Below are 18,957 nucleotides of genomic sequence, written 5' to 3' on the forward strand. Positions count from 1 at the left end.
TGATGGTCCCATGTTCAAATCTTGCAACTACTGCAGACACAGGAAGAAGAAATGTGCCTTAGACGGCCCGTGGGCTAGCCGCTGCACCGAATGCGAGCATCTGGACCTGGTCTGCAATTTTAGCCGGCGGCAGCCCAGCCTGAAGCGTCGAAAAACCTCCCAGCGCATTGCTTCACGAGTCTCGGCTGTCGCCGCCGTAGCGTCTGCCTCAAATCCTGCAGAAGAGCACCGATGGGCCAGCACAGGCAGCATTGTCTCTGTCGTCAAGGACGGGGATAGTCAGTTGAATTCTACGGGCTTTACTCACCCCGATGGCCAGAAAATTATCCTCAAAGATGAAAATTCAGATATCCCAGATTCGACGGCGAGAAAGTATTGGGATTATGTTCACCCGCTCACTCCGTTTGTGCCATCGGAAATGATCCAGGGCGGCAACGAGAGCTTGGATCCGGTGCTACACGAATGTGTCGAGCTATCTGCCGGTATCTGGCTTCACCATAACCCCGATGCGGATCTGCCGCAACGAGCCAGTGATTACCTGGCATTGGTGACTTGGGGCGAGATGTCACTGCAATGCCTCGCCGGTGCCTTGTTGATGATGCTTCGTTTCCCTGTCGAGAACGATTCTGTACAACGGGTAAGCAGCCAATCTAACTCTTTTCTTGGATTTTTATTGAATAAAGTCAGGTATTCGGCACCATCCGCGCAGCTTTACTCAATGGAGATGAACTACCAGCTCCCATTCTTGCGGGTGCTATCGTCACCAACACCTGGCTTCGACTAGTTGGCTCCCCGCTGACACCGCTTGACACTCCAGATGATTTTCTGATGAGCTATGCTCAATCGGTAAATCCCTCTACCTTTGCGCATCATTATCTGCGAATCTCCAACCTAGGTCTGAGCCTCGACCGCTTAAGACTTGCGGAGGAGCACGATGGTCTCGGACCAGATGCGAACCTCTCGTGGTGTCGGCTTGAGTATGAGTGTCTATTCTGGGCGGTTCAACTTCCTTCATCGCTACTTGACCTTCGCGATGAAATGCCAGCTCGACCAGAAGCGATCACGATCCATTCGCTCCATAATTTGGTAGTGCTGTCGTTTTACGCCACAGTACTTAGTCGACAAGATACCCTTGGCAAGTTGCTGGCCTTGCGCCCTGTTCCAGGCGTGCTGCACTATATCTGTTCACTCGTTCGATCAGTGTTTATTTGCCCACGCGAAATGCTCATTCATTGGGCTATCCTCTCGGACATCCAGGCCACAACAGCTCGCATTATTCTACAACTCTGGCGCCAAACGCAGTTTGAAAATTTTCGCGGTCTACTGAATTTGTGGGACGACGCGCTCGACCGCTATCCAGAGCTAGCCCAAGAAGTGCGCGAGGAGATTGGTTCTGGACCCTGGACTATCGATCAGACTGACGGCTATTCCGTCTTTTGGACATTTCGCGACCTTCGCAGCTTACATCTTGAAGATGCAGTTCCGCAGCTGGCCGCTGGAACCATGTCTTCGCCAATTCCTTTCGTAGATTACAGTTACTCTGCTGGGCAACAGTCTGATTCACGCGCGTGAATGATGATAAATGAACATTCTATTTCTACTCTTGCAGTCTAGTTTGTACTGGACCCAGCAATTCGTTGCCTTAATTTTCACGGCTGAACGTCAGCTGTGGCAACTCCCAGCTCGCTATCCCCCTGGCCATAATACATAAACCATTTGCCGTGGAACTGAACCATGCCCTCACAGAAAACAACCTCGTTGACTTGCCCAAGGTGCTCGTTCTTCGCCGATACAACAACCGACGGGCGGTCGAGACGCGCCAGTGGGCCATCGCTGAGGTGCTCGAGATCGACCAGCATCTGACTGATGGAGTATTGGTTGTTGTGGAAACCTGGCGCGCCGCGTGTGGCAACATTGTACACCAGAATCCATCGGCCGTCTCGAGTCTTGACCGGGGTCGGCCCAGGTTCCAGCAGTCGGTTTTCCCAGACATGGACTCCGGTTGCGAAGTACTTATTGAAGGGCCACGCACGCCAGTGAATCAGATCTTCACTTTCCGCTACACAGAGATATGCCTCGCCAAATATCATCATAAACTTTCCGTCTGCAGTTTTCTCCGGGAAGATCGCGCCGGACTTGGAGTGACCGAACCGCACCTCAGTCCGTCCATCCAGAGCGTTTTCAACATCTATAAAATCCGGGAACAGTGGTCCACCCTGCTTCTTCCAATGTACCAGGTCTGTGGATGTTGCCAGACAGAGCTTCGGCACTTTGAGATCCCACGCGGTGTAGGTCATGTAGAAGACGCCATCGATGCGCACAACACGCGGATCCTCGACACCACCGCCCATCTCCCATGGCTCGCTAGGTTCCAGTATCGGACGATCCAGGCGCGTGAATTCATAGCCATCCGACGACCATGCTAGTCCAATAGTGGATACCTTGGCAGCGTTCTGGGCACGATAAAGCAGAAACACTCTATCATCAAGGACAATGGCCGCGGCATTGTAAATGTATGACGATTCAAACTCGTTTTCCGGGTTGGGAACCAGTAATGGGTTGCCAGAATACTTCGTAAAGGGACCCAGTGGAAATATAGGTAGCTTGTAGTTGGTATCGCCCTCGCGCGAGGCGGGTGTGATGGGGGGCGGCGTGGAGGAGTATGTGATGGAGGGCATGATCTTGAAACAGAGCAAAGACAAGTAAAAGTAAAAGTGCTATAACTCCATAGGAAGACGAGGATAATTGCGGGTTATGTATCAAAGATCATTGTAATTTAATTTTAAAGCGGAAATAACGTCGGCGAGATTTCACGAGTCCTACCCCGCGAACCGGTGACAAGGTTTAAGGCTAAGATGGGCTGGGCCTAGTTGAGCATTTCCCCCGGACTCTCGTCGGAAAAATCGTCGGCATTTTGTCAGTAACATATTTGCGCTTAAATATGGAGAAGATACATGAATGACAGCAAATCCTACCCCAGATCTCCATTGTCTCCTTTGGAATCTGCAACCCAAGAAAACTCCAACATTTTAGCTCCCAGCTTCTGTCGATCAGTCAGTCCTCACATACATGGTCTCTCTTCAGGACGAAAAGGCCTCTGAGGCTGACGCAGAGCATGTCGAGGCGCCAGTCGACGTCTTCCGCGATGTGCGCGGTACCGCTGCTCTGGAAGTTTGCACGCGGTTGGAGCCCGTCCAGAAACTGAGCAAGCGCATGATTCAGCTCTATGCCATCTGCAGCCTGGCTTTTCTGGGATCAACAATGGGCGGCTACGATGGCTCCCTGATGGGCAATCTAATTGCTATGAAGCCCTTTCAAGATCAATTCGGGGCAAAGATTCTGGGAGTGCAGACCGGCATTATCATGAGCATGTACTCGATTGGCTCTGTGTGTGGTCTGCCTTTTATCGGTCCTCTCACCGATACATGGGGTCGTCGCGTAGGCATTGCCATTGGATGCGCCTTCATTATGATGGGCACCATCATTGAAGGCGTCTCCCATCACTTGCCTCAATTTCTCGCAGGTCGGTTCTTCCTCGGGTTTGGTGGCATTATCTGCAACGTCGCCTGTCCGTCCTACGTCGTGGAATTTGCCCACCCAGCCTATCGTGGCGTAATTACTGGTCTTTATAACTGCTGCTATTACCTTGGTGCAATTTTGGCCGCCGCCGTTCTGCGTGGCTGTGTTCACTACACCACCAATATGGCCTGGCTGATTCCCACCTGGTTGCAGATGCTTTTCCCGGGCATCTTGCTAATTGGTTGTGTCATATTCCCCGAATCACCACGTTGGTTATACGTCCATGGGCAGGCTGAGAAGTGCCGGGAAATACTGGTCAAATATCACGGTAACGACAACCCGGAATCCCTCTACGTGAGGTTGGAAATGCATGAGTTTGCCGAGGAACTGGAACTTGATGGTGCAGATAAGCGCTGGTGGGACTACCGCTCGCTGTTCAACTCACGCGCCGCCATTTACCGTGCCATCCTATGTGCTGTCGCTGTGTCTGCTTTTAGTCAGATAAGTGGCCAGTCCGGTGTGTCTTATTTTCTACCCGCCATGCTCAAAACTTCTGGTATCACAAACACTGCCACCGTCCTTGATATCAACCTGGGAATTACCCTGGCGTCAGGCGCAGCCGCTTGCCTTGGTGCCAGCCAGATGGATCGATTTGGGCGGCGCAAGATGATGATCACCTGCTGTGCAGTTCTGTGTCTCCTATGGGCTGGTATGGTTGGTGGTACGGGCGGTTACCATATCTATAAAAGCGCCCCGGCTGCCGACGTGTCCATTACCTTCATTTTTCTGGTTGGCATTGTTTTCTCTGCCGCCTACACTCCGCTGCAAGCACTGTACCCTGTCGAGGTTCTGGCATTCGACCAACGCGCCAAAGGCATGGCCCTACAAAAGTCAGTTTACTCGATATCTTTACATGCATGTTTCTCGCCTGGCGCTAATAACCTTCTAGCTTTGCTGGGAACGCAACCGCTCTCATCAATCAGTTTGCGCTTCCTATCGCTCTCGAGGTGATTAGTTGGAAAACTTACTTTATCTACATGGCCGTTTGCCTTTGCCAGGCTATTTACTATTACATCTTCATGGTGGAAACAAAAGGGCACACACTCGAGGAGCTGAATTTGATATTCCAGGCCCGGAATCCTCGTAAGGCTGCTTCCTTACAGAAAGAGGAGGTGGATGAGGAAATTGCAAAGGTACAACAGGCCAAGCAGATTGCCATTCATGATACGTGAAAGCCGGTATTCCAGGGACAGAACGAAAGCCATTTCGGATCGCTGGTTGTGTACGTAAGAGTCATTGGCAATAGACTCAGCTTCTGTATGGTTCTAGTCCTGGATGTATACGTCTGCCATACCCTCCACTCCGGATAGAATACATCACAGGAATACCACGTCATCCAGGTGGCAAAGCCCTCGTTGAGCCACAGTCCTACAATGTCATCAGCACCAAACACGGAGAAAGAAAGAATGCTTAATTCTGATGTACCATCCCAGAAATCCATGGTCACAAGGTTACCAAACCACTGGTGAGCCAGTTCGTGCTGAAACTTCAGCAACTCTTTGTTTCGTGGAAGCACTACTCGATTCTGGATCAAGCAGGAGATCTCCTTCGCGATAAATGGTCAGACCCCAGTTCTCCATCGCACCAATGAAATTAGGTACGGCAATCATGTCCATTTTTGGCAAAGGGTAAGAGATTTCAAACTTCCTTTCGTAAAAATCAAGCGTCCGGGCAGCAAGTTCAAGAGAGAAGTGTCCATGCGAAATGTCTTTACCAGGAGTAGCAAAGCATCTGATTGGCACACGGAATTTGCGCGTCACGATACTCGTCAACTCACCCACGACGAACGCCACGAGTTACGTTGACATCAATGGAGACTTGTTGAATTTCACTGCTTTTCTGTGAGATCCAATCTCATTCACAGACTCCTTATCCATGTTGCTGAGGCAGGTCATTTTTTTATCAGCAATGAGGGTGATGGTGAAGGTAGCTTTTAGAGCTGGTTCATCGAAACAGGGAAACGCTCGTCTTGCATCCGTGGGTTGCATTTTTGACACTGCCATGAACTGTTCGATTCCATCTTCTCCCTTGAAGCTTGACCTGTAGAAGCCAGCCATATTCTCATTGAGAGTTCCAGTAAAAGTATAAGTTAGAGTTGCCATGCCTCTAGCGTAGATGGTATCTTGCAAATGTACGGTCACCGTTTGCCTGTCCTTATCATACGACAGCTCAGATGCAAAAGGGACGAGCCTCGAGTTGAAATGAACTTGCGTGCTACATATCTCGAGGTCGACGATATTGAGGGTTATTGAGTTGGTTTTCTTCAGTACCTCAAGACTTTTGCGGTGTCAGCAATGATTTTGGAATGAGTTCAATCCATTAAAAGGTATTAGAGAATCAAGCTCTACTTGCTTGCCCACTTGGAGAAGAGCTTATCCGTACTCAATAGACACTGTGCCTTTATATGTGAAAGCCTCAAGATTGGGCTCCAATTTTAGGTCATAATGAACAGGCTTAACGCTTTTCGGGAGAATCTCTCGTCGATCCGCGGAATTCGTATTAGGCAAGGACATATCTTTATTTGGTGTCAGTCCACCTACTTTGTACCTTATGCACTGGTTCTAGGTGACAACTCCAAAAGATAACAGGAACAGAGACGTACTATTATGGCTGTGACAAGATGCTCTTGTATGTTGCGAGGACATATGTGGCTTTGACAGAATCCAAAATATTCTTTGAGGAAAAGGCGATAGCGGAAAGGGTTGACAAGAAAGAGATGACCTCAGCCCCTCTCCTGATCCCTCTTACAGGGATGCGCTTTTACCCCGCTCAATATAGAAATTGATGATAACGTTAGATCATGGTGTTGATAATTGGCATGGCGGGTGAGGTGAGATACGGTACAAAACTGGCATCTGTGCTACGTTTTACTCCTCCTTTCTGCGATTACTACTGTACGCAGGCTACATTACAGAGCAGAAGTTAGGTCCTGATGAATTAAGTCGGGCCATTTATCACTGCATTATGCACCTTGCTAATTTTCCATAATATCAGGCGTCTAGCTTGCCTTGCTTTTGTACGAGAGGGCCCGCGGGACGATTATATTGTTCTATCAGCTGGAGCTCATTGAGCTTGGAGAATCTGATGCCATCATGACTAGGATCTAGCTTGGAAACTGCCCCTTTTTCTTGCTCCAGCAGGCAGCCAACCCGCTTGCGACTAGCGCTAGCCCCCAATGGCCGTGCCTAGCTGAGCCTCCCGCGATGGGCTATCTTGGGGCCAAAAGGAACCTCGACAGCCTCTGCAATCTGAGGATTCACCATCCGCCACTACCGTGACTGCTGCCATTATGACTATGCATGGAGCATTTTTTCTGATAGTTCTTTTGTTCTCTGCGCAGGCGACTGCCGCATCCCAGGACCATGACCATGAGCTCTTTCGCAGGGACGTATGTGACGGGATTGACGATATGCCGGTCCTCTACCACAGCTATATGAGTGATGTTTGTCGGCCCAAGTACGCGATTAACTCGGAAGGCATCTGCGACTATGCGGATTGCCATTCAAATTCGTGCGTGGCATTCTGTCAGCTCGCAACTCGTTTTGTCTATGGGAGGGAGTTTCCGTTGGGCGTTTGGTGCGATGGGCCTCCTTGCAGAATTGCTGATTTCACACAAAACATGACCTGGTCTGTTGATATGAGGCCTCGATTCGAGAAGGGCTTGGATGATGGGATCAGTGGAGGCTGGCAGTCTGAATTTACAGCTGAGGTCGGACCTTGGGGCATGGCTCACAAAAAGCCCCTGAATGCTGGGCAGTGTGGGTACTGGAGCTGGGTGTCTATCAAGAGAACTGTATGGTGAGTTGATCACTTTTGTTACTCATCCATTAGACGAAACTGAGATGAACACAACAGTGGAACAATGTCCTACCAGCAACCTGAAGCGGACAACTGCGTGGGTGATATGCAAACCATTGAGAATTACTGCGTAGATGACCTCCGACGCTATCCCGATGGCACTGTCGACGGTGTTACGATCTTTGTCTACACTGACTGCATAACTCGACTTCCGTTGCCTATGGCTGAACAGACTAGCCGTATATTTAGGCTACCGGGCGTCGCTCTGGATCGGAGTGAGCATTTTTTATCCCAGGATTTTGGGGATGATTTTGTGATCTCAGACTCGAAGCAGCAAATACTGTGAGCATATGTAGCGAATACTTCGCGGGAATGGATTTTGTTTATCGATATCAATGTTTATTATCTCTACAAATCTGTTTAATCTTCGTTTGAGAGTAACAGTGTATTTAGCGGAGCGATCTATTTGTGCAATTGCAGTTATTTTCTGTCTCTCATTTGTTTTGAATTGCTCTAGTATTGACGAAGTGCCAACCAACAGGTTCGCTGGATTGACTTGGAGGTATTCCAAGACCGCTACGTAAGTAGTCATTCACTCCAGGGCATTTTAAAATGTAGAAAAATATACAAGGGAGAATTTTACGGAGTGATAATACAGAGAACGAAGACGTGATCAAGTGAAAAGGGTCCGAGGAAGGACAAAAAAAGAAGTGGTTCCAGAGGACCCTCGACTTTGGCTTTATTAGCACTACACTCTAACCAACTGAGTTATGGAACCTATTAGTTATTTTGTCGCTCGCGACTTTGACATTATCATCCTCGTTAAGCAATCTGGAGTTCCGTCACACTGAACATGGTATTTGGCAGATTCAAACTATAGTTTCACATGCTGAAGACATCCTAGACCCACTAAGAACACGTTCAGGTATATTTACCGAGTACATGTCGACGGAAGTACGCATTCGCTCTCTTCTAGGCAGTCGTGGCCTTCTCGTACACACTCAAAGCCGCGCTACCACCGCAGATCTGAGAGGCATCGCCCTCGCACTTCATGTTGCATTTGCCTGCCCCGATCTTGGAGCTGCTCTCCATCTTGTTACCGCAAAAGCATTGTCCCGCGTACTCAGTTCCCGCTAAGCTGAAGCCTGCGTTACTGCAGTACTTCATGCAGCCAGTGGATGTCACTTTTCCAATGCCTAGGTTGGCGAATTGTACTCCAGTCAATGCACGGTTTGACACGTTGTCGGAGTAGCATCCAAGATAGGACCAACTGGCATTGCTGGTCTTGGTCGCAGAGGCTTGAGCGGTTGTAGTGGTAGCAGTTTCGGTCTCAGTCTTGGAGGCAGATGGCACGCTGGTTGTTGTCTCGGCGCTTGCTGGCTCCGACGAGCTAGACGAAGCAGCCACCCCCCAACCAGTCGGAGGGTTGTTACCAGGCAGCTTCTCCAAATCACCATGGATCTTCTCGGGAATCAGGTTCGGGATATTGCAGCTGTCGGCGGAGTTGTTGATCGTGCCAGCGTCAGCACACTTGTCCATTCCCGAGTCACCGGCATTGCAATTATTGATAATCTTCTGCAAGACATCCTCATCCCAGCCAGCAATCTACACAATACAGTTAGCCAAAGCGACAACGACCAATAGGAGCAGAACTCACAAAGTCACCGTGGAGAGAATATCCAGTACGATCTCCATTCGCCAGAATAAACGGCTGTGACCCTTGTCCCTGCTCCCACATATCCACAAAGAGAGGAGTATTCCAATAAACCTCATAGAAAAGATGAGGAAGATGAATCCACCCCTTCGGACAGTTCGCCTTTCCCGCAGTAGTCCCCTTGCTGCTGGGGAATACCATATTATCCTCATAGGCATCGAGACCAGCCTCGGGGTTATAACAGGAAGGGAAGTGAATATCGGCTCGCAGAGGGGACGCATAACCATCGCAGTTCATATCCGGGAAGCCAGCTCCAGCGCCCAGATTGTTCGGGTCCTGGATGCCGACGCCGTGGAGGCCATCAGAGTTTGGAGGGTACGAGGGTGTATCATATGAAGTACGGGGACAGGTCCATTGCACGGGCTGGATTGTGCCTTCGCTCGTGTCCAGGACGTTGGCAGCGCCACCAGGTGGTGGTGTGCGGACACTGTTATTCCCACTGACCATGCGAAGACCGACTGGGAATGCTTTGATTTCATCATCGGTTGGTTCGAAGCTATTTTCGAATCAGAAAGTGATAGAAAACGTGAGGATCGAAGGACATACAAATAATAGACGTTCATATAGAACATAGGGACCGAGATAAAGCTACCGTTTGTGTGGTCTTGAAAGTATAGAGTCGGAGTCCAGTAGTTGCTCTTATCTGCCTCAACCAGGGAAGAGGTGCAAGACGAGTCGAGCAAGGTGTTGGTCTCCATAGTCAAGTTGAAATTACTTCCACCCTGGATAGCGTGCACATGGCTCGATGCGGCGCCAGGGCTGATGATGGGATCCATCCGGCCCTCAGTTAGTGGACCCTTGCCATAGAAGTGATTCACGGCGAAAGTTCGAGAGTCCTTGGCGGATGCTACCGTGAGGAGGCCAGCCAAATGGGCGGCTATAACATATAAATGCATCTCAATCGCTTAGTCAAAATGAAATATCAATTCAAAAAATGAATATAGGTGAAGACCCAGCACCTAGAGAAAGAAAAGTGAATGAATGTGGCTCTTGAGTATCCAGACCCGAGAGAATAACGAATGAAAACTTGGGTGACGATTGAACAAGACAAAAAGAACAGAAAGGAGCGAAGAAGGAACGTATTATATCTACGAACGCACGGTCGGGGTCGCCAGGGGCAATTGATGACGGGAGTCGCTCGACAGTTTCCTTTGACGAGAATTCGCAGTTCAAAAAAGGTACTGTTTCATGCTTTATTCTCCGCGCGCGTTGTGAGTGGGTCAATGTACTGTACTAAATTAGTCTGATAGCGCCAGGGGTACGCCATCGAGGTATGTAGCCAGCTTGCTTATTGCCGGGCGCTATAGTCTAGACTCGTCGAAATCAGTACGCCGTACGGAGTAGGAAACCTTAGAAAATAGTGGAAGTTTGTGGAGAGAGGTTGGTGTTTCAGGATCGACTTATTCGAAACAAGGATCCTCCCTAACTTGGTAGTCTGATAGATAACATGGAAGGCATGAAATAGAGAGAGAACTGCATACAACGGTCTTTTTTGGGGGTTGAAACGCAATATAAAACAATTCATGCGTCAGTATTAATTGATCGATGGACTATCAATGCTTGGCGGGTGCAGAATAGTGGTGCTGTTCGGGTGGTGGGCGGTCGAGCGCCGGCTTACCGCGAGAAGTTACAAACAAATTTATTTTTTTGGAAGATGTTTTTAATCATTGTTTTCGTATTAACTTTGAGTCCACGTAGCGGTCAAGCTCTGACTCCTCTACCATCCTCTGTGGGACTAGGTGTTGGTCTCTCTGATCTAGTAAATGGATGACCGCACTACGAGCGTGGACGAAATCTCTCTTCGTGGTGGATTATGTAACAAAACTACTGCAAAGCTGGACCGTCTCGAAATAGACGGAATATCAAAGTAAGGTAGACTGACGACGTACATTACAGATAGCGCGGACTTCTAGATACCCACGTGTTTTCTGGCTGCTTCTTTGTTGGAATCCTACCGGCCGTAGCGGCATTAGTAGCCAAACTCCGCTCCACTCCACCTTCAAAATGGCAGCGATACGCTCCTAGGTTTCCTAAGTTTTCCACTTCATAAGATAGTAGCCTGTCTGATTAGCCTCTCAATTTCCAAGGTCATATATTCAAAAAAAACTCGAGCAACACCCTCTTTACATCTCACCAAAAACGTTCGGTGACTCATTGAATTACCCCACACTACATTTAAGCAACGTCATTTTGAAGTCTTTTGCAGTCTCAAGATGGCATTCAAAACCTGGCTTGTCACTGGTGCGTCTTCTGGCCTCGGAGCCACAATCGCAGAAGCAGCCCTCAAAGCCGGTCACACTGTAATCGCCACGGCGCGCAATCCCACTAAAGCAGCCGAAGCCAACCCGCAGATCTCAAACCTCGGCGGCATCTGGATCGAGCTTGATGTGACGAGCTCCGACACCATTAAAGCAGTGGAGTATGCGATTAACGAGGCTGGTGGTATCATTGATGTTGTTGTCAACAATGCCGGCTATTCTTTGCTGGGCAGTATCGAGGATATGAGCGAGGCCGAAATCGAGACCCAATTTAATACAAATGTCTACGGTCCCGTTCGTGTATTGAAGGGTGTTCTTCCCTTCATGCGGGCGAGGAAGTCTGGCACTGTTGTCAACATTAGCAGCAGTGCCGGGATCGATGGACTGCCTACATGCGCGATGTACGCAGGGACAAAGTTTGCTCTTGAAGGTGAGTCTACTTTGCTCTAGAAAAGCATATCGTATCAAGATAGGTATATATTTGAAGGAATAGCTTGCTAATACAAAAGGAACAGGCATGTCTGAAAGCCTCGCGCGAGAGTTAGCACCATTCAATATTCGAGTGCTCGTCGTCGAGCCGGGATCGCTTCGGACCAACTTTTGGACAGCCTATGTCGAGCCTGCGGCTGGCATGAACAAGGACTATGCTGGGACCCCCCTGGAACATGTTCTCCAGGCATTCAAGTCAAACAAAGGCGCCCAGCCAGGCGATGCCGTCAAATGTGCCCAGAGAATCCTGGAAGTCGTAGACGACACCGGCATGGGTGCTGGGAAGGGAGACCTATTTCGCTTGCCACTTGGCTCGGATTGCTATGCACGCTTCCAGACCAAAATTGAGAACCTACAGGAGAACTTGCTGCAAGTGAAGGAGATTGCCCACTCTACTAGCTACTGATGCTCCTCCTGTCAACTGATTGGAATCTGCCCACATTCGAATAAACCAATTTGGAATAGATAATCGTGCCTTATTGAATAACCTGCTACATAGAATGATGTATTTGCAGAAAAGTGAACGAATGTCAAGAGAGTCATTTATTCATTTCTCGTGAGAGAACACTCCTGTCTAGTTACCAATCTTCAAATGAATTGCGTTTTCGACAAGATTCCGGAGTGATGGGGTCTTGCCCAGTTGTGTAGCTATGGTACTAACACATAGTTAAGCGTGGCCAGTATTTCCATCACCCCTGTTGAAAAAAAAGTCCTTCATCCAATATTATTCTATATTGAGATAGATATCCCTAGCCACAGTTCGCGCAATGGTAAGTTTTCTGAGACCATCTGGTCCCGCTCAGCTAGAAAATGTGCTTGTCGTCATACAACACTCCTTGCTATCCTACCATTTTTTTTGGTTCTTTTAACTTCTTTTCAACTTCAAATATGTTTTTAATCATGGTTTTCGTAAACTAAAAGCAAAAACACACCTAGACAACTAGCGAGTACGACTGGTCATGGCAACAAAGAGTAAATTCGGTGTTAGGCGATAAGCCCCAGCTGGATTGATAAGCGTTCGGTCAACGCTAGGTCCGCAGCAACTATTTCTCAAGCTTTACCTATCAGCGAATGCGGTAGAAACGTTGACGTCAAGGATAAAAGGTCACAGTACATAAACTCGACTAAATATCCCGGTTTCTATGCCTTTCTCTCATCATACAAATTCCACACTTCTCATCAAGACAACTTCTTCCACCACCATGTCATCACCAAACACCACGACCATGAAATCCGCCAGCGAGCTAGTCACGTCCTACGCAGCTCTAATAAAAAACAAAACCATTTTAACAACGGGTGTATCTCCCGGGACACTAGGCGGCTATTTTGTACAGAGCATAGCAAAAGCGCAGCCAGCCTGTCTGATTCTAGCGGGCCGTAACGACACCAAACTCGAAGAGTGCAAGGGAGACATTCAAGCCATCAGCCCAGAGACCAAAGTGCGCACGCTGAAAATGGACCTTGATTCCCTGCAGAGCGTGCGCGCGGCTGCAGACCAGGTCAACAGCTGGGCAGATATTCCCGCTATTGATGTGTTGGTTAACAATGCCGGCATCATGGCGGTGGAATACGGGCTCTCGGTCGACGGGTTTGAGAAGCAACTGGCTACAAACCATCTTGCTCCATTCATGTTCACGAATATGATCATGGACAAGATCCTAAAGTCCGAAAGTCCTCGTGTCGTGAATGTCAGCAGTGACGGGCACCGTCTGAGTCCTATCCGCTTCGCTGACCCTAATTTCGAGGTAATTGACGCACAACCAGTCTATGCAAATTAGAGCATTTCCCCCATTCACAAACGTAATTGGCTGATTACAGTTATTTATCAGGACGGCAAAACATACAATAAATGGGTCGCATATGGCCAATCCAAGACAGCCAACATGCTGCTGGCACTCTCGCTCGCCTCGAAACTAGGTGTCAAGCACGAACTCCTCGCATTCAGCCTACACCCAGGCGTCATCGCAACAAATCTAGGCAACCATCTAGACTGGAGCGTTGATCTTGGGGGACTTCGTTAGTGATTTTTACTGTTTCCTATTTCCCGTACTAATTGACAGTTCATAGAATCTACGGATAAGTCATTGGGCAATGCAGAAGGCTGGAGAGAGTTTAGTTTCAAAACACCAGACCAGGGCATTGCCACTCATGTTTTTGCTTCGTTTGACCCAAGTCTCAAAGGTTTGTGTTTGTTGATCTAGAAACCAACCACCACATAGGCTAACTTGCTTTTGCTGCTAGTAAATAATGGCGCCTATCTCATTGATGCCCGGGTGGCAGATCCCTTGTCCGACACCGTGAAGCCGTGGGCCACGAGCCTCCTCGAGGCTGAAAGAATGTGGCGGTTGAGCGAGGAATTAGTAGGTGAGGAGTTTAAGTATTAGTTTTGTTTGGTTGTTTGTGGGAAGGAGGAAGGATTCAAGAGTCGTGGATACGTATATTCCGCCTGTTGCCTGGGATAATGGCAAACATTCGCAGGGAGGTGGCCTGCTAAAAGAAAATTGCTCAAGGATTTATCATCTGCTATATAGAGAGGCGCCAAGTGGTTGAAAATAACGCAGTGAATGCCATTTATGTACTCAGGTATATACATGCACCGCTATATTAATTGCACTAAAGAACCCAAAACGAACATTTTACTCCCGAACAAACATACTCGCCATACCCATGCCCGTACCAATGCACATACTAACAACACCAACCTGCTGACCACTGCGCTCCAACTCCGGCAGCAGAGTAGCCAGCTGGCGAGCACCAGTCGCGCCAAGAGGATGTCCGATAGCGATAGCGCCACCGTTCGGGTTAACCTTAGCCTGGTCAATGCCTAGCTTGCGGATACTATACAGCGCCTGCGAGGCAAAGGCCTCGTTGATTTCCCACACACCCACTTCGGGAACCGTGACACCGACACTCTCAAGGAGCTTGGGAATGGCCACGGCAGGCCCCACGCCCATCTCGTCGGGCGCACACCCGGCCACGGCGGTGGCGACCCAGCGGGCCTTGATGTTGCCCGAGAGGCCTAGCGCGTCGGCGGTAGACCGGCGCATCAGCAGCGCGGCTGCGGCGCCGTCGCTCACCTGCGAGCTGTTGCCTGCTGTGCTGGTACCGTTTTCCTTGAACGCGGGCTTGAGCGAGGCCATCTTCTCGACTGAGATGCTGTGCCGGATGCCATCGTCCGCGCTGACAGTCACATCCTCGGCCGGGGCCTCGGGTTGCTCGGGGACAACGGACTTGGTGGTGACGGGGACGATCTCGGAATCAAACTTTCCGGCGGCCTGCGCGGCGGAAGCCTTGTGGTGCGAGTCCGCCGCGAAGGCATCCTGGTCAGCGCGCGAGACGCCATACCGCTCGGCCACGTTCTCAGACGTGATCCCCATGGACATGATGCAGTCGCGGGCGTCCTGGGAGTGCGACTCCTTCAGAGCGGGCCAGAGGACGGTGGGAATAGCGCGCGAGCCGTAGTTGCGTGTCATAGACTCCATGCCGCCGCCAACGCCGACGTTGATAGCACCGGCGCGGATGCCATTCGCCACTTGCGTGATGGCCGCCAGGCCGGACGAGCATTGGCGGTTGACAGTGTTGAAGGGGACGGAATGCGGGAAGCCGGCGTGGATCTGGGCCATGCGGCCGGCCTTTGCGCCGCCCAGCTCTTGTAGGACGGAGCCGATGGTCACGTCGTCGATCAGGGCTGGGTCGAGGTTCGGGTTGGCTTTGAGTGTGGCGCGCAAGACGTTAGACAGCAGCTCCTCTGGGTAGGAGTCCTTGAAGCCGCCTTTCTTGGCGCGGGTTACGGGTGTGCGCAGCGAGGAGAGGATCACGATGTCGTTGGGCGTCTTTTGGAGGACCTGCTTGAGGCCGCGCGGGATTGGAGATGCCATGGTCGGCGGTTTATGTGTGTATATGTCTGGAGGAATGAATTGCACGCGCCAGGCCAAAAAATGAGAAATAGGAACCCCGGAATGGGTCTTATAGGAAAATGCCGGGGTCGGAAGCGCCTTGGATGGCGACTTACCGTCGGCCGGCAATGATGATCGGCTAAGCGATACTCCCCCCCTCCCGCCTGCCGCGGTGTTTTGTAGGTTTGGTTTTCGATGTCAATTGCACCAGACACCACCGTTCGGTCTACATCTAGCTACTGCTCCTGACAATACCCAATAATTAATTCAGAACTTACTACTCTTTTGAAGTTTCCGCCTTGACAGGTCGTCGGATCTAGCTGCTTATGTCATCTATTTCGGATGCGCATCGGAACAGCGCCGCGGCGGAAGGAGTTGACAGTTGGATTAATGCTAATATTATTGACGCTCTCGAAACTCCTTTAGAACTCCATCCTTGAACCCGATCCTCTTGTTCCCAACGCCCAAATAACGAAATGCGGAAAGAGAAAACGCCTGCCACAGGGGGGATATCATAAAATCAGGCCAAATGTCTAGCCGCAAAGCAAACCCCAGCGCAAGCCAGATACGCAAAAAAAGGATGCAGAGTCATTGTTGTAGTGTACACACCTCAGTTATCGGTTTTGATGTGGCTGTAATGCCCCGGAACCCTCCGGCGACACTTGTCGCAGTCCGCTCGGTATCCCATCACCAGCATGGGCTTCTTCCGAGGAAGCTCTGAGGGCGTGGGCGAGATCGAGGCAGACAACCGGCCGGCCTGCGGCATCACGAGTGAATCCGTCCACGGCCGCCCGCCTGATTCAGCAAAGGGCAGCGGCGTCGAAGTCGAGTCGTAGGTCATTTCCACGTCGCTGGGGGTCCGGCGGCCCGCCATGCTGCTAGCGTCCTCGTCTTCACTGATTGGGCTGGGGAGACGGAGTGCAATTTTGAGGGGTTGGTCAAAGGCCACCCCCTCCATCGAGTTCTCGGGGTCGGGGTCATCAGGGTAGGATTTTGGCGTCGGGAAGTAGCCATGGCTCGGAGCGGTGGCGGACTCGCTGAGGTTGAGCGACTGGTGGACGAGATTGTGCGAGATGGGAGAAGGTAGGACACTGCTGTTGCTGGTGTTCGCGCTCAACAGCCAGGGGGAGAGGTCGTCGCCGTTGGGCAAGGGAGGCTTCCCGCCGTTGCGGTGGGCGGGATTCAGCTGTAGCGTCGGTAGGCGACCGGGCCCTAGGTTTTTCTGAAGAGCAACTCCTTCCTCCCCATCTTCATCTACCTCCTCGTCTGACGAGTCGACCGGAGTGAGGGTGGGGGCACGGAAGCGAAGGGACTGGTCGAGCTCGGGGGGAAGTGCGGACTGTGGACGCTGCCCCAGCCGGTGTTTCTGGGAGGGGTGAGTACAGAGATGAGCGACAGAGGGATAGACACACCTTGGAATCATGGCCCTCGGGCTCCGAGGGGTCTCTCGGTCGCTTGACGCCGAACATGGAGGAAGGTGCAGGAAGGAAGAAAAGCATGGGGAAGCAAGGGCGGAGACCAACGTCACTATAGGTACGCACTACAGATGTCCAAACCGCCTCTGGTGTAGCCAACACTAGACCGAGTGGGCTTGATTGTCTTGCACAGCATCCGAGGAAAGTCCGGTCGCACAGCCGAGTCGATATTGATTGCTGCAAGTCTTCAGCTCCGTCTTACTAGCTATTATTCTCCCAACTGCAAGAGCCAATTATTGCTGCCCCTGCATACATCCTCCCTCTAGTTACTTAAAGTCGGAGTCACCCGGCGCTTGACCCACTCCGCCTTTTGGCTCTGGTTTCTCTCCGACTTTCTCAACTGGTGTTCCTGTGAGTCAATCTGCCACTGTCCATTCTCCTTCTTCTCTTGTGGTGATATTTCTCTTTCTTCTGTACGGGACTTCCACTCCTTGTTGCGTCCTCATTGTGCTCACTGTGCCAGATTCATCCCACCGGCGCCATGCCCCTCGTCAACACCACCGAAGTCAGTGAGGACACTCGCGGTAAGTCACCCACCAGACAAGTCAATTGCACACTCAACTAACGTCTCCATCCGATGTAGTCCTCGGATACGATCCACTGCTGTCGCCGCAGTTCCTCCAGACCGAGATTCCTGCCGTGAGTCATGCTGAATTTTCAACCCCGCTAGAGGGGAAGAGATAGAAAAAAAAAACTGACAGGCACATTCCACAACAGCCCAACCGTGCCACGGAAGCTGTGCGCTCCGGCCGGAATCAGGCCATTGAGATCATCGAACAACGCGATGACCGATTACTCGTAGTCGTCGGGCCCTGCTCGATCCACGACCCCGACACGGCGCTCGAGTACGCCCGGCGGCTGAAGGAGGTGTCGGACAAACTGTCCAAGGACCTGTGCATCATCATGCGCGCCTACCTCGAGAAGCCCCGGACCACGGTCGGCTGGAAGGGCCTCATCAACGACCCGGACATCGACGAGTCGTACAACATCAACAAGGGCCTGCGCGTGTCCCGCAAGCTGTACACCGACCTGACCAGCACGGGCCTGCCCATCGCCTCGGAGATGCTCGACACCATCTCACCGCAGTTCCTCGCCGACCTGATCTCACTGGGCGCCATCGGCGCCCGCACCACCGAGTCCCAGCTGCACCGCGAGCTGGCCTCGGGCCTGAGCTTCCCCATCGGCTACAAGAACGGCACGGACGGCAACCTGGGCGTCGCCATCGACGCCATCGGGGCCGCCGCGCACCCGCACCGCTTCCTCGGCGTGACGAAGCAGGGCCTGGCAGCGATCACCAAGACCGCCGGCAACGAGCACGGATTCGTGATCCTGCGCGGCGGGAACAGGGGCACGAACTATGACCGCGAGAGCATCCGAGGCGCGCGCGAGGCCCTGCGCGCCAAGAAGCAGCGCGAGGTGCTGATGGTCGACTGCTCGCACGGCAACTCGCGCAAGAACCACCTCAACCAGCCCGTCGTCGCCAAAGAGGTCTCCGACCAGCTGCGCGAGGGCGAGTCCGCCATTGTCGGCGTCATGATCGAATCCAATATCTACGAGGGTAACCAGAAGGTCCCTCCCGAGGGCGCGTCCGGCCTGCTCCGGGGCGTCAGCATCACCGACGCCTGCATCAACTGGGAAATGACCGTCGATGTGCTGGAGAATCTGGCGGACGGCGTGCGCGCGCGTCGTACGGCGCGGAAATCAAAGGCCAATGGCACGAATGGCCACTAAAAAAGTCTTTTTATGTT

The 18,957-nt window shown here is 51.3% G+C and overlaps 9 protein-coding genes across 9 annotated transcripts; 5 read left to right on the top strand and 4 right to left on the bottom strand.

Annotated features, from left to right (window-relative positions):
- Positions 1-10: 10 nt before the first annotated feature.
- PFLUO_LOCUS2728 (uncharacterized protein) lies at positions 11-1,572 on the top strand (the record flags this gene model as incomplete). The annotated part of the gene is made up of 2 exons (XM_073779898.1): positions 11-637; positions 688-1,572. 2 exons carry the CDS (start codon positions 11-13, stop codon positions 1,570-1,572), a joined length of 1,512 nt encoding a protein of 503 aa, XP_073636807.1.
- Positions 1,573-1,649: 77 nt separating this feature from the next.
- Positions 1,650-2,678, bottom strand: PFLUO_LOCUS2729 (uncharacterized protein; the record flags this gene model as incomplete). The annotated part of the gene is made up of 1 exon (XM_073779899.1): positions 1,650-2,678. The coding sequence occupies one exon, from the start codon at positions 2,676-2,678 to the stop codon at positions 1,650-1,652; it is 1,029 nt and encodes a 342-aa protein (XP_073636808.1).
- Positions 2,679-3,069: 391 nt separating this feature from the next.
- Positions 3,070-4,751, top strand: PFLUO_LOCUS2730 (uncharacterized protein; the record flags this gene model as incomplete). The annotated part of the gene is made up of 2 exons (XM_073779901.1): positions 3,070-4,409; positions 4,469-4,751. 2 exons carry the CDS (start codon positions 3,070-3,072, stop codon positions 4,749-4,751), a joined length of 1,623 nt encoding a protein of 540 aa, XP_073636809.1.
- A 3,598-nt stretch (positions 4,752-8,349) lies between these two features.
- On the bottom strand, positions 8,350-9,987 carry PFLUO_LOCUS2731 (uncharacterized protein; the record flags this gene model as incomplete). Its single annotated transcript, XM_073779902.1, has 3 exons — positions 8,350-8,982; positions 9,035-9,587; positions 9,638-9,987. The coding sequence occupies 3 exons, from the start codon at positions 9,985-9,987 to the stop codon at positions 8,350-8,352; spliced, it is 1,536 nt and encodes a 511-aa protein (XP_073636810.1).
- Positions 9,988-11,304: 1,317 nt separating this feature from the next.
- On the top strand, positions 11,305-12,244 carry PFLUO_LOCUS2732 (uncharacterized protein; the record flags this gene model as incomplete). The annotated part of the gene is made up of 2 exons (XM_073779903.1): positions 11,305-11,779; positions 11,865-12,244. The coding sequence occupies 2 exons, from the start codon at positions 11,305-11,307 to the stop codon at positions 12,242-12,244; spliced, it is 855 nt and encodes a 284-aa protein (XP_073636811.1).
- Positions 12,245-13,040: 796 nt separating this feature from the next.
- On the top strand, positions 13,041-14,222 carry PFLUO_LOCUS2733 (uncharacterized protein; the record flags this gene model as incomplete). Its single annotated transcript, XM_073779904.1, has 4 exons — positions 13,041-13,583; positions 13,668-13,854; positions 13,906-14,019; positions 14,080-14,222. The coding sequence occupies 4 exons, from the start codon at positions 13,041-13,043 to the stop codon at positions 14,220-14,222; spliced, it is 987 nt and encodes a 328-aa protein (XP_073636812.1).
- A 252-nt stretch (positions 14,223-14,474) lies between these two features.
- PFLUO_LOCUS2734 (uncharacterized protein) lies at positions 14,475-15,716 on the bottom strand (the record flags this gene model as incomplete). Its single annotated transcript, XM_073779905.1, has 1 exon — positions 14,475-15,716. One exon carries the CDS (start codon positions 15,714-15,716, stop codon positions 14,475-14,477), a length of 1,242 nt encoding a protein of 413 aa, XP_073636813.1.
- Positions 15,717-16,344: 628 nt separating this feature from the next.
- PFLUO_LOCUS2735 (uncharacterized protein) lies at positions 16,345-17,203 on the bottom strand (the record flags this gene model as incomplete). The annotated part of the gene is made up of 2 exons (XM_073779906.1): positions 16,345-17,100; positions 17,147-17,203. 2 exons carry the CDS (start codon positions 17,201-17,203, stop codon positions 16,345-16,347), a joined length of 813 nt encoding a protein of 270 aa, XP_073636814.1.
- Positions 17,204-17,690: 487 nt separating this feature from the next.
- PFLUO_LOCUS2736 (3-deoxy-7-phosphoheptulonate synthase) lies at positions 17,691-18,940 on the top strand (the record flags this gene model as incomplete). Its single annotated transcript, XM_073779907.1, has 3 exons — positions 17,691-17,733; positions 17,793-17,848; positions 17,927-18,940. The coding sequence occupies 3 exons, from the start codon at positions 17,691-17,693 to the stop codon at positions 18,938-18,940; spliced, it is 1,113 nt and encodes a 370-aa protein (XP_073636815.1).
- Between the last annotated feature and the right edge of the window lie 17 nt (positions 18,941-18,957).

The sequence above is a fragment of the Penicillium psychrofluorescens genome, assembly GCF_964197705.1.
Source record: "Penicillium psychrofluorescens genome assembly, chromosome: 2".
In the NCBI taxonomy this organism is placed as follows: Eukaryota; Fungi; Ascomycota; class Eurotiomycetes; order Eurotiales; family Aspergillaceae; genus Penicillium; species Penicillium psychrofluorescens.